The following is a 14,216-nucleotide window of genomic DNA, read 5'->3' as shown; positions in this document are numbered from 1 at the left end:
GATCGTTTGCCCACTGCTGCCCTTTGGTGAACCAGGGAACAGTTCGGAGGCTGAGTCTCTTATATATGACTTAATTGGGTATTAATTATCCACCAAAAACAAAAATGGCCCAACAGTGACCATACCCTTTTTCCAGGCTACTCGACATGGCATAGGTCCATTTCCCAAGCTAGTACAACTCTGCGCATCCGCAGACAGATATGACAACGACCAGAATAAAGATAGCGGATGACAATGGTTAAAAAAAAGCCCACAGTTTCGGAGCCGAATAACACTGATGAAGCAATACACGGGTTTCACACTGGCCCTCTGCAACCCAAAGAAACATTTCCGAGGAAAGTGGGAACTGCATGGTAGCCCTACGTGTTCTAACAACAACCACCATGCAGCAAGAACATCCCGCCACTGATATTGTGTCGCAAATAACATTTGCTTACGAGTTAAGAGCTCGTATTCCTAACTTGCACCTTTGAAGTGTGTACAAGTAATTGCGGCTCGCAATACTTAATATTACAGTTCACAATTGGCACGTGTTCTTTTGTAGCTTGGAAATGTATGCGATGTATATTTGGTGAGCTGAAATTTAAGAAAGAAATACATTGTCAAAGGTGCAATGTACATTTAGCTGTGATTCAAATATGAAACAGGAAGGAGTGAGAGAAAGGGGAAGACGTGTGGGGAGGGTCATGGAAGAAAGAGCACAGGGAGAAAGAAAGAGTGCAGAGAGGGAGAAAGGAAGAGAATGGGAGAAAGGAAGGAGCGAGGGGAGGGAGAAAGGGACGAGAGAGAGAAAGGACGAGTGAGGAGAGAAAGGAATGGGTGTGGAGAGGGAGAAGGGAAGAGTGAGGAGAGAGGAAAAGGAAGGAGTCAGGAAAGGGAGAAAATATTCGTGACGGAAAAGGAAGGAGCAGAGGAAGGTGAAAGGTAGGAGACGGGGAAAAGAAGAGTGAGGGGAGGGAGAAAGGAAGGAGTGGGGTGAGAGAGAAAGGGAGGACTGAGGAGAGGGAGAAGGGAAGAGTGAGGAGAGGGAGAACGGAAGGGGCCAGGAGAGAGAGAAAGGAAAAGTGAGAGAGAAAGGCAGCAGTCAGGGGAGGGAGAAAGGAAGGAGTGAGGAGAGGAAGAGAGGCATGAGGAGAGGGAGAAAGGAAGGAGTGAGGAGAAGGGGAAAGGAAGGCGTGAGGAAACAGAACGTACGAGTGAGAGAAAAGGAAGCAGTGGGGAGGGAAAAAAGAAGGAAAGGAGATGGAGGAGTGAGGAGAGGGAGGAAGGGAGGAGTGAGTGGGGTGGAGAATGGACGGAGGGAGGAGAGGGAGAAAGGAAGGAGTGGGAAGAGGGAGAAAGGAAGGAGTGTAAAGAGGGAGAAAGGGAGGAGTGAGTATAGGGAGAAAGGAAGGAATGGGAAGAGGGAGAAAGGAAGGAGTGAGGAGAGGAAGAAAGGAAGGAGTGAGAAGAGGGAGAAAGGGAAGAGTGGGGATAGGTAGAGCGGAGGGTGCAAGGAGAGGCAGAAACGAAAAGTGAAGGAGAAAGGAAGCCGTGAGGGGAGCGAGAAAGGAAGGAGTAAGGAGAGGGAGAGAGGAAGGAGTTAGGAGAAAGAGAAAGGAAGGAGTGAGGAGAGGGAGAGAGGAAAAGGAAGGTGTGAGGAAACGGAGAAAGTAAAGTGAGGGAAAGGAAGAAGTAGGGGTGGGCAAAGGAAGGAATGATGAGAGGGAGAAAGAAGGAGCGGGAGAGGAAAAGGAAAGAGCAAGGAGAAGGAGAAGGGAAGAGTGAGAGGGAGAAAGGAACGATTGAGGAAAGGGAGAAAGAAAGGCGAGAGGAGAGGGAGAAAGGAAGGAAAGGGGAGAGGGGGAAATGGTGAAGTGAGGATAGAGAGAAAGGAAGGATTGAGAAAGGAAGGGCTGAGGAGAGGAAGAAAGAAAGAGTGAGGAGAGGGAGAAAGGAAAGAGTTAGGAGGGGGGAACGGAAGACTAAGGGACTGACGAGGGTGGACAAGGGCGGGAGATAGGAAGAAGTGTAGGAGGAAGGAAGAAGTCCGCGATGAAGGGAGACTGAGTCAGGGGAGGAAGAAAGGAAGAAGTGACGAGAGGGTGAAATGGTGGTGTGAGTGAGATGAGGAAGAAATAAGAGTGTGGGAGAAAGGACGGAACATGGGTGTTGAGGAAGAAGTGACGGGGAACTAAATGAATTAAGGAGATAGGGAAGAGAGGAAAGAGAAAGGAAGGAGTGAGGGGATGGTGAAAGAGATCAGTGAGATGAGAACGGTAAGTGTAGAAGGCAGTGAGAAAAGAAGGGGTGAAGGGGAGAAACAAGTAAGCAACGGGGAAGGAAAGAGAGAGGGGAGAAAGACAGGAGGAAAAGGAGGCACAATGTGGGAATGAGCGGAGGAAGGAAAACAAAAAGGTAAGGGGAAAGTTAAGGCAAGGAAGGGGGAATGTAAGGGAACGAGTTGGGATCAGAACACTAAGGTTGGAGTTGTCCCTGCAGTATTTCCCGTGGGAATATACATCTCGAGGCGGGAAGCAGCTGCCGTCTAACCCCCCTGCTTTAAGGTTTCGTGAGTTGTCCTGGGGTCCGTTAACAGATGGGACTGAAATATCGCAATGACGAGCCCTCTCTGCTGGGGCCTACACAGCACGATTTAACTTAGTAGGAAAAATACTTAAGCTCCGCTTTATGTGCAAGCGATGTCACTCACTGGCAATGGCACAAGTTAACACTGCTCCTAGCAGACACCAAAGATGATAGGGCGTGGTGCAAAATCAGCGTGCCATCAGCATCCATCATCAGTAAACACAGACACGCACCTTCCTTAGACAACCTTTCAACATACACTTCTGTCAGGTGATGCATTGTGTATCATTTATGATGACATCATGTTCTATAATTGTCAAACTGACACTGTTCTAAACTTTAAATGCCACATATTGTATAAATAGACGACTGTGATGAAACGTACCATTTCTCCTTTTGGCCCGGGCTCCCCTTGGTCACCTGGGGCACCTTGCCGACCCTAAAAAAAAACATATATCATTAATTACTGACATACGTTTAGCACTGCGCAATAGGTACGTGAGACACAATAGGGTATCACAAAAATATACAATGAATTTCAAATGATCCAGCTGGCCAGGTTGAAAATCTCACCTAAAGGACGAATCGACAGAAGTCAGAAGGGCGTCATTCCTCTGAAAAGTTGTGACGAGACAAAACAGAGCTGCTTTGAAACATGTTTTGTCTTTAAACGCCACAATTTCGGATTTTCTTTTTTTTTACCACTTTATTTATTTTATAAATAACCACAATTTTGTCAACAACGTTATTCATCAGGATAATAATTCATTGCAATGCAATCAGAACAACTAAAAGGTAATAAGCACAGAAATACAATTTCAGATTTTCTGCTTTGTCGCAGTTAACAGTTAGTGTCAAAGTACTGTTGTTTTTTTTTTTTTTTTACTTAAAAGAGCAAACCAACTCGGCCAAGTTTGGTTCTGTGAAGATCATTTACTCTTTGTTTGATTTCATTTGCAGGCTCAATGACCCGTCGTTTTTCCCAAAGGCCCAAGGGTTGGGGTCCCTCTCTGTCACCAAACCTGCATGAACATGGACTCATAGCCATTGTCTTCAGGCTCCATTTTGCATGAACATGATCGAACAGGCTCTTCCCCTGAGGGGCTGCTCCAGAGCTGCGTCATCACCCCAGGTAGCCATTTCCAAATTAGTTGTGTTAGTTGTTACTATGGATGTATCTGCCTGAATGTTTTGAATAAAATCTCCAACAGACCAACCCATGACAGCAGCGATGAGCAGCGGCTCACTACTGACCGAAAGTGTAGCCATGTTCTCACTGAGCTCCACAGCTTCACGATCCGCCATCAAATCCTCAGAGTCCTCCATTGCACCAAGACTGTTGCATCCTCACATGAGATAGTAAAGTGTATAACTATCATTGGAATCGCTGGAACAGCCAGGGGCTGTTTTCCCCTTGCCGGAACTGTAGCTGTTCATAATTACAGTTTCCTTGACAACAAACTGGATAGCCCAGAAAAGTCTGAAGAGCGCACGTGTTTCGAGGCCTACATTAACAGCTATATATCTGTGTTGTCAGACCCTTCCCTATTTAACACCTAGCCCCCTTCAAACTGTCGGGGGTTCTTATCAAATTGATATAAAACATTAGTGGGGTTCTTATCAAATTTATATAACATTAAGAACAATTATATAAAAATTATATCCAAAATTTGGGGTGCGATTAAATTGATTCAAGTTCTTATCAAATGTATATACCACTTAATAGGGTTCAGATACATCTCTATAAAATGTATATAAAAAGTGTATACACTTTATATAAAAATGATTGGGAATCAATTAAATGTATTGGGGGCTTATACATTTCTATGCCCTACCACGAGGGTCTCATGAATGTATATCAACTTTATATAAAACATTTTGGGGAGCATTAGAATTATTGGGGTGCAATCAAATTTATTGAGGTTCTGGAGCATGGAAAAGGGGCGGGACCATCTGTCAACTGAAACTCTTGATGAAAGATAACCCACCCAACTACTAATGTATTTCTTTTCAATTGCATTGTTCTGTTATTATTGTGTGTAACACCATTAATATTATGGCTGGTTTAAATAAAAGCAAGAAAAAAAGTGCCTCTACCTGCAATACGAGAGCAGAATAGGGCATTTCAGCTAATGAGAAACAGACAGCACAGAACCACCTAGTAGCCATCTTAGGATGCTGCAAGCTTACAAAGGTCAACATTGATAGTAGGGGTGTATTGAACTTTGGTTTTGAGTCACTATTTGGATGCATTTCAGCTGAAAAACAGCAATTTGGCTTTGGATGAATACTTTCTGCAGTAGTGACTGAAAGCCAAAGTCCACTTTCTATGACTAGGTGTCTTCTCCCTGTTAGGTAGATAACAGCCAATCACAGAAAGTGTAGCAGAGGCTGTAGGCTGCAGAAGCCAAATAAGCTGTTTGCTTATTGGCTGCTGCAGCCTGACCACAAATGAAGCCGCCCATGCCTGTTTGAAATAGGACCCAGCTCTCCCGAGGTAAGCCACATTCCCGTCTCCCCCTGTTTCATCTGGAGCCAAAATATATGCATCAAGGGGGCAGCTCCACTGTCCGGGAGCTGCCCCCAGCCACATGAGGCCACTGGGGGAGTTTGCTCCCCGGCGGCCTCAAAAATACAAAGTTCCCCCCATTCCCCTCTGAAACATGATGAGGCCGCAACAGTGTTCTGCATTTCGGCGGCCTCACCATTCCTCAAACTTTCCACCCTCCATTTCAACAGGGGCTACTGGCTTTGCACCTGTGGCCCAACATGACTACATCAAGGGGGCTGCTCCACTGTCTGGGAGCGGCCCCCAGCCACACAAGACTGCTGGGGGCTTTGCCCCCTGGCGGACACAAAAATACAGAAAGTCCCCCCCACCCTCCTCCAACACACGGTGAGGCCACTGGGGTGTTCTGCACCCTGGCAACCTCACCATTCATCAAAATGAACCCCCCACTGTTTCAACAGGGCCACTGGCTTTCCACTGGTGGCCCAACATGTCTGCATCAAAGGGGCCACTCCCTAACAGCCACACCAGGCTGCCGGGGGACTTTGCTCCCTGACGGGCTCAAAAATACAAAAGCCCCCCTCACTCCCCTCCAACAAATGGTGAGGCCTCTGGGGCATTCTGTACCCTGGCAATGTAACCGTTGCTCTACTCTGCTCCCCTCCCACATATTTGATCTGGTCGGACTGAGGCTAAACATTGTCTCGGGCACTGATGAAAAAGAGGCTCACAATTGTGCGAATTGTGCCATTCGCACAATTCGGTGCGAATGGCAATTCATTCCTTTTGACTTTTTAAATAGTGCATGGAGGATTTTGATAAAATGTGATGCAAATTGTGCAAATTAATGAATATTTATTCAGCAACGATAGCCATAATTACTAGCATCATACTGGAGTAAATCATCAATCTGGCCACATTGGTTAAAAAAGTGGCCCACTTTAACCCAAAAAAACATGCGCATGCTAGCATTTTGCATTTTTGGTTCGGGCATTGCCCTATTGCCCACTCCAAGCCTGTATCTGTGACAAACGGCTTTGCTCCAATATTGGAGAAGCCAGGGGGCGTTAGTACTTGCATGCCAGAGTCAAGTCATTGGCAGGGTGGGGGGCAGTAGACAGCTAATTATCACAGAATTCCCTAAGTGTGTGTTTTCAGACGTGAAGAAGAGAGTCAACTGCTTGCTGCTTGTAATTAAAGCCTACCAGAATAGTCTAATTAAAATAGTTTGCTCCCTGGTGCCTGCGCCTTATAAGTAAAGTGAACTTGGGCTTCTTTCAGATCTGTTTTTTTATTTCTTTGTATCTTTTTAATAAGCTTATAGAGATATATATGTCCAATGAATAAACATGAATACTCATGCAATAGATTGCCTCATTTTATTCAGTGAAATGTTGTTTATTATGTTCTAGAACATGTTTTCCTGAAATAAAAAACGATTTGGCTCACTATTTGGCTCTGGCCCAATAGCTGGATAAACTATTCGGTATTCGGCCAAATAGTAAATTAACTATTCGGTACTCCCATAAATGATAGTCACTGGAAATGAACTACACTAAACTCCAGTGGCTGCTGATTTCTCGAGACCTTACCACTGTTAGACGCTAAGTACTGAAATTGCCTAAATACCGGTGCCCATGGAATGCAGGCAGTCACTGTCTGCCAAGGGTTACTAATGGAGATAGATATATAATGATGACATTCACTAAAATTGACGGGCCACTGGGAGTTCATAGTGATGAGCACTGAAAACAAGAGTCACACAAATGTGATAAGGTCATACTGATGGTCTGTGAATATTGATTATCACTGAACACTAAATATATTAGAATACTAATGGTGACAGTGACAGAACACTTATGACTGGGTGCTTACTAACAGTCAGTGCCTATGGCACTGCAAGCTGATGCATTTATTTCTGGTACTGGTGAATGTTTCAGGCCAGCAGTGTTGCAAGGTCTGGAAAAGATCTGAAGCTATGATAAGGTTGGGACTGTCAGGACTCAGGGCTAGCTAGCCTTTTGGTTGTAGACACTGAGCTTCTAGCTGGGCTACAACCAAAAGCCCCAGGGCTATCCCCCGTCCAGCCCCCCGACCCCTAGGCAACGCCTCTGTTTTAGGGAAATAACACATCTGCACTTTTTTACTGCATTCTTTAAATAAGGCCATACAATAATGTTGATTAATTCTCTGGACACTGAACGGTCATGAGCACTGATAAGTTAAGTACACGCTGGGTAGTGATCATGCTTTTGTGTCTATTGTTACTGTATGATACGTGTCCTAGGACACAAAAAGCACATGATACTAAATGCTGGCCTTTCCTTGGACACTCTTAAGCATGGACGGCATTTAGTGGTATATGGGGGTACCATCTGCTAGCCCAGACATTCTCCTTGACACCCCCAGCACCGCGTCCATGACCTCGGGCCTGCAAGCCCTCATAATGAAAGAGTGATTTATTGCTCCATGAAAAGAAAACCACTGTTGACTGCGTATATCACACTGGTTTCGACTTATGTTTGATCCTATCACCCCTTATATATGTATGGCTGCTTGTACAGTGGAAGCCACCACCTCCACAAGGAATTGCTGAAAGAGTGTGTGCTTTGCCCTTTGACTTAACAAAGCTAAACATGGTGAAACGATAGTGCTTGCCAGAATTATTATGGTGTGGTGGGATGTCACTTCACTGGGCGTTTCCTCATTTTGGAAATTATATAGAAAGGGATGGAGATAGCTAAGTGAACTAAGTGCTTGCTGTTTTTAACTGTAGCCCCCAAATCCCCCCACCCGTTTTAATCCCTTACCCCCACCCCCATATATACTTGACAATTGTTTTCGTTATTTAGGTTTCACTGAAAAAGCTTGTCGTTATTTTGATTTCGTTATAAACACTGTATACCGTGCAAACCATCATAATAAATCATGCATTTGTTTTACCCAACTGGTTTCGATCATGATTTTTGTCCTATTTACAGATTGATTTAGAATATGGTTTGATGCTTCACGTGTCAGTATTATTAGACACAAACAACTGTATTGGGTAGCGAAAGAACACAATTCAGAAACCCTTGTGTGTTGGTGTACAACTAATGATGGAACGGTAGGAGTTGTCGTCTGGGTACATTGGGGTTCTTTGAGCACAAAACCCGGCTACTACACTTAATCAACATGTGAGATCTTGAGCAAATAATTTTACCTGGTAGGACCTAATTTCTCTTAAATTCTGAAAATGAGCTCACCTAGCAAAGGCTCGGTTCAGTTTTCCCTGTAAAAGAACCAACACGCTAAGTCATGAATCTGGTCATGAGGTGATAGCACTTGGGCGATTCTGTCTGCACTTGGCATGTGGAGAGCACTTGAGCTTGTGGTGCTGTAGTTTGTGTGTGATGGCTAATCATAGCATATGAGTTTTATCCGAGGAGCATGAGATGGCGCTGCTTGGGCATATGAGGCTGCATTGAGCTTGTAATAGTAGTGCCTGGCATGCAAGGCACTGTTTGTCTTATTATGGCTACACCTGGGATTGGTGGTGGCTTTAACATATATAAGATTACAGTAACTGCCCATATGAGACCGTACTGGCATTAGAAAGCAATGTTCCTTGCCTGTGAAGGTTCTGCTAGTGTGTGTCCCTGATGTATCATGACTGCACACATTACATATTGCGGTTGCACTGTAGTGAATATATGATTGACAACGGAAATATAACTCCCCCCCCCTCCAGTGCCATTTGCCGTGTGTTATTTCATAGGTATTTTTTTTTTACATTTGTGGCATTGCTCCTGGCGATGTTATCAGGGTCAAAGGTCAGGTGATGCCACATCCTGACATGTCATCGGGGACCTGATGTCACCTCTGCTATCCCTGGCATTTTGGTGACTTGAAGCGCCTTCGGTTAAGCACTGGATAATAAACACAGATACCCACAAGGTGATGGAAAGAGAATTCTTATGGACATTGTAGATTGATGGTCAGTGATGGTTACTTGTTGCCGATCGGCAATGCCTGATGTCAGTAATCGAACACTTTCTGGAACCTTGGAGCACCCTTAATGTTCCCAGTGAAACACATAACTCTAATGTAGTTTAAAGTTTGCAATAATCACTAATTTGCAAGAAATCTTTTATTTTCCAGACAATTAGATTGTACTGTTGACAGTTCTTTGGGGTAATAATTCCAGACTGGATACAGTCTGTATTTAAGACAGTTCCTATTAACTGCACCAGCATTTCTGTTACTTTGGCAATACTGATTTTGTTTCCCTTCCAGGGGAAACTACAGGGGTGCTTGCTCTTAGTTCTTCTCGATTGCTCTCTGTACTTTGACAAAGAACTTTTTTCCATCGGTCCCCAGGGCCAGAGAGAGCATTCAAGCATATGCTCGCCATATGTTCCAGGGCAAGGGAGAGAACACCCACTTTCGATTATGATTCACTTGCATTGACTACTGCCAGCATGATTTATAAGTAGTTGTTTCCAGTTCCAGGTCAAAAAATGGTTTATTGGAGCTCAGGATTTGAATTATTTAACAGATTGTATATTTTTGCTGCGTGGCTCCTTGGGAATTATTCATGTGTTTTATCCAGATTTACTTTGATTTAAGCTGCGATGGAAAGCACATTGCAGACATAGGAACATTTCTAGCTTCTGTCCAGATGTCCAGACTGAGCTTCAAGAAAATGGGACGAAGCCCTCATCTCTTTCTTAAGAATTTTTAGACCGTGTGTCAATGTAATCAAATGGATCTTAATTCATTTTTAATACAGTGTCTCACTGTATTGCTGTCAGCTACAAACGTCCCTCAAGTCGTGCATATGACTCCTAACACCATATTCTCTAAAAAGCCAATGTTTCTATGTGGTTCCCGTGGTTCCAGAGGTTGGCACTTTATGAAGACCCCATAACGAGTGTATTTGAATGGTGTTTATTTAAGTAATAACCATAAGGTGGGCAGGCCTAAACGGTCAGGTTAATGGCCCGGTGCCCGAGTTACAGGCCCGAAAAAAGTGAGTGCCTTAACATGGCCCCCAGTGCCATTAGCTGACCGGTAATGCCTGACCGCTCAGGTGCTAATAGCAATTCTTTTAAAGCTGTGAAACGGCACATTTAGCATTTCACAACTAAAAATAACCTACAGAAAAATGGCCACCATTAGTGTTGGGCGAATGGAACTACATATAGCCCCTTCTCCCTTTTCATGGCATCCATTGCCGTAGGGGGAAATGGGTGGGACAGTGGTTGTTTCCAGAACCAGCAATTGGTGAGGAGGCAGCATGTAAGTGGAGCCTGGTTTGGGATGGTAAAGGAGGTGGAAGTTTTGAAGGGCGGGGGAAGGAGGTTTTAGAGGAGCAAAGGCTTTCAGCTCAAGAGGAAAGATGGGGGCCTCCCGCTTCTCAGGAGGCAATACCATAAGGTAAAACCAGCTTTCCTAGCTTCCCGATTGTCACAGAGGTGCCATTATGTCACTTCCTGGGTGTTAATCATGAAGATGCTTCTCTTGAAATGATGTAATGTTATGTTATGCTCATTGGCTTTTGCACCACCCAAAATCACCACTGTAGTATTTTCGGATCACCTGGGCTTGTCCTTGGAGTGGTGCACTGTGCCCCCAGCAGGGGTGGGCAAACATTAGTTTTTTATTTGTGATTTAGTCATAATTTGACGTTTCACAATAGAAATACAAGAATTATGAACAATTCATTTGTGACTAAAAACAATTGGTATACAATTTATCAAAAGAATCAGCCATTACTTCCTTAATTAAAGAAAAAACCCCCACAAAAGATTCAAAAAGAAATAAAAGAAAAACGATATATCCAAGCTAAAATTTTACAAAAACCTTTCATCCTTCAGTTCAGAAAAGATATAACACATTTTTATTATGTCCCCTTAGTTTTTTATGAGGTTCAATTAACTTCAGGAATCTTAGGACTTCCAGAGACACGAATGTCTCATGTCCCTCTGAAAGTCGGTTCCAAAATTCCTCTGAATTTAGCCAGTCGATGTTATGAATAAAGCAAGACAAATGGACTATCCTTTGTTGGTTTGTGCCAGTGCATGACACTAGAAGATGTTTCACATTTTGTCTGATATTCTCGTCACACAAATTGCATCTACTATCAGTCAATGGGCCCTTGTTCCTCACTCTCAAAAGGTCACGATTGATGTACAAATTCATTCGAAATCTTAGGAATGTTGCCCTCCGTATTGGATTGGGAAACCTTTTAAGATAATGCAGTAAATATCCCGATGGTTTATCAGTGACTTTAAAGTTCTCAAAACATTTCATATTCACAAATCGTTTTCTTGTTTCAATCCAATCGTTAAGGCCTATTGCTTTTTTTTTTTTTAACTTTCATTGGATTATCCATTAGGCCAAACCTTAGTCTGCTGTAGAAAACAAAATGATCAGGCGGAAGACAAGAGGATGGAAAACCAGGAAATAAGTGCTACAAACAAAAGGTGGGATGGGGGCAGTGGGGGAAGAATGCATGGATGCATGTCAGCCCTATTAGGTGGCCATGGTTATGCACGGGAAGGGAGGATGTAAGTGTTGTGATAATTTGGGTGTGAAGTGATAATCTTGAACAGTGAAATGATTAAGTATCTTTAATCGTGTGCAGTAAAGAACAGGGTCTAGTTCAAAATAGTGTCTGGGTCAAATATTAGTTTCTGTGAGTCTCTGCTCAACAGTGTAACATCCTTACCTTTAATAAAAATTAATTTCAATTTAAAATTCATCCTTTTAATGTGTACCTTTTATTTTCGAGAATGTATTTTGGCACTGATGGGTCATGAAGTAATAATAATTATATGGTGGCTTAGAGAGCGATTTATGGAAATCTGCTTCTAAGCACCTCAATATCAGTGCCATTAAATACACATGTGTGCTACTCAATTTATCAACCTTGGAAGAATCAAGCGATGAGTCAGCCTACTCAGAGTTTCAAACTCATGTAAGGGCACAGTCCCCTTCCTGAGACGAGTGTGTTACGCATGAGCTATTGGTCAGATTTCCAAATCTAAGGATTACGCCATGCTTTCTATACTATTGGAAAAATCTGTGTCCCCAACCATTTTCGAAACATCAGGTGGTCCTCAATAGTGCTAATATCTACTGGCAAGGTATACAACAGAAGGGCCATGTGTATTGCGAATGCTCTTTCCCCTATCCGTTGGACACTTATTTTGGGTGTTTGGAGAAAGTACGAAGATGCATATCGAAGATTTTTGTCATCATGTGAAGCCAGTAACACTTTTGCAATGGCTACCCTATGAGGAAAACCAAAGGAAGACCGCAATTTTCTCAATGATATCAAAAGGATTTTTTCTTTTTTGTAAACGCCTGGATTTGAAAGAGTATTGCCAGATCCCAGCTCACTATGACCCCTGTGCAATTGTAGAGGGACATTTTCCCATTACATGTGGAAAGAGGCTTGATATGATATGATAAGTCATTCATAACATGCCTGTACACATGTATTTCTAGGCACGACAAGACAAGGGAGGGAAGACAGAGGGAGGACAAGACAAACAATCTTACTAGGCCTTGTGTCATTCCGATTGTGCAAGTACGAGGATGAGAAGTGCAAGGGGAAAGGGAGGGGTGGATGTGTAAGGGAGAGGGGAAGGGAAAACAGGGCAGCAATTTTCTGAGGAAGTGCAGCCAGGGCAGTGCGGCTCTGGGTAGTGCAAGGAGAACAAGGGACTGTAGGGGAACAGTTACAGCCCCGAAGTGTGTGGTAGGCCCAGAGGCAGTGCAAGGGTGACTGATCAAGAAAGGGCCTGGTACCCAGTGAGACTCTGAGGGTAGCCAAGCAACCAGTCAGTACAGCTGACAGGTAGGTTAGGTAGGTCAGCAGGAGGGGAAAGAGAAAGCAGAGGAGAAGATGAATGTTTTGACCTGCTTCCGGAACTTCAGGTGGTCCGGCTCAAGTGTGAGAGGGGCAGGGAAGCCATTCCAGAGGGAGGCACCTGCAGAGGAGAGAGATCTACCCCCACTCTCTGCTTGAAGAAGCGCCTAACCCTTAGAGAGCTTGGGGGTAGCTGAGCAAAGGGCTCGAGAAGGAAGGTCTTTTGGAAGAGAACGTTGAATGTAGTGCGGGTCCCGGCCCCAGGAAGCCTTGCGGACAATGCAAAGGGTCTTGAACAGCCACCGTGAGCCAGTGGAGAGATTTCAGGGCTGGAGAGATACGGTCCTTGGGCTTGAGGCCAAGTATAAGTCTCACAGTCCTGTTCTGGATTAGTTGCAGAGGGTGGAGAGTAGCGGAAGGCAGACTGAGAAAGAGGCTGTTGCAGTAGTCCAGCCTCTGGAGACAGTGAGCTTCTGGGGGAAAGTGAAAAATGGACGAGTCGCTTTGAGGAGATGCTTCTGTTAGTGGGACTTCTGGGCGACGTATGAGATGTGAGGCGAGAGAGTGGAGTCGAAAATGTAGGTTTTCTGCCTCGCGGGAAGGCGAAGGAAGAGGGCCCAAGGCCGGCGGCCAGAGTGAGAGAAGGAAAGCAGGGGCAGGGGTCGCAATGACAAGGATCTCTGTCTTACTGGCATTAAGGCAGAGATCGTTGGAGGCGCACCAATCCTGAATCGCAGATAGACAGCCAGAAATGAGCGAAAGAGGAGAGCAGGCTGAGGGGAGCCTGAAGGAAAGCTGAGTTTTATCTGCATAACACTGAAAGTAAGAGGAGAAGGTAGAGATCAGGTGGGCCAAAGGGGCCAAGAAGAGGTTGAGAAACCAGGGTGAGTGGATAGCGCCCTGGGGAATGCCACAGGTAGAGAGAGAGGTGGCAGAGAGAAAGGGAACAAGTTGGATGTGGGAGGGGCAGTTCAAGAGGAAGGAGGTCAGCCACCCCAGGGCCTGATCCATAATGCCCACGTTCTCACAGAGCTGATTGATCAGGATAGCGTGGTTGACCATGGCAAAAGCAGAGGAAGGATCAAGGAGGATGAGGACAGAAGGAATGCTGGAATCAAGGTAAGTGAGCAGATCTTCACGGGTTTTCAGGAGAGAAGTTTCCATGCCTCTGGCAGCTCTGAAGCCAGACTGATGGTCATGGAGACCACCAGCAGATTCAATGTGGCCAGTAAGCTGGGAGATGGCCAGCTTTTCCAAGTGTTTGCCCAGGAAAGGGGTGAT

At 44.7% G+C, this 14,216-nt stretch overlaps 1 protein-coding gene across 3 annotated transcripts in view; it reads right to left on the bottom strand.

The window, feature by feature from the left end:
- The window catches only part of COL28A1 (collagen type XXVIII alpha 1 chain), a 1,696,952-nt gene that overhangs the window by 1,517,344 nt on the left and 165,392 nt on the right, over positions 1-14,216 (bottom strand). For all 3 annotated transcript variants that reach the window (XM_069648530.1, XM_069648529.1, XM_069648528.1), the window contains exon 6: positions 2,954-3,007. In XM_069648530.1, the coding sequence (XP_069504631.1) occupies positions 2,954-3,007 (54 nt within the window). The remainder of the gene's footprint in view (positions 1-2,953; positions 3,008-14,216) is intronic.

This window comes from Ambystoma mexicanum, chromosome 2q (assembly GCF_040938575.1).
Source record: "Ambystoma mexicanum isolate Mex_15411 chromosome 2q, UKY_AmexF1_1, whole genome shotgun sequence".
NCBI lineage: Eukaryota > Metazoa > Chordata > Amphibia > Caudata > Ambystomatidae > Ambystoma > Ambystoma mexicanum.
The sequence above is the reverse complement of the archived record's forward strand: the minus strand, read 5'-3'. Positions and strand labels throughout refer to the sequence as shown.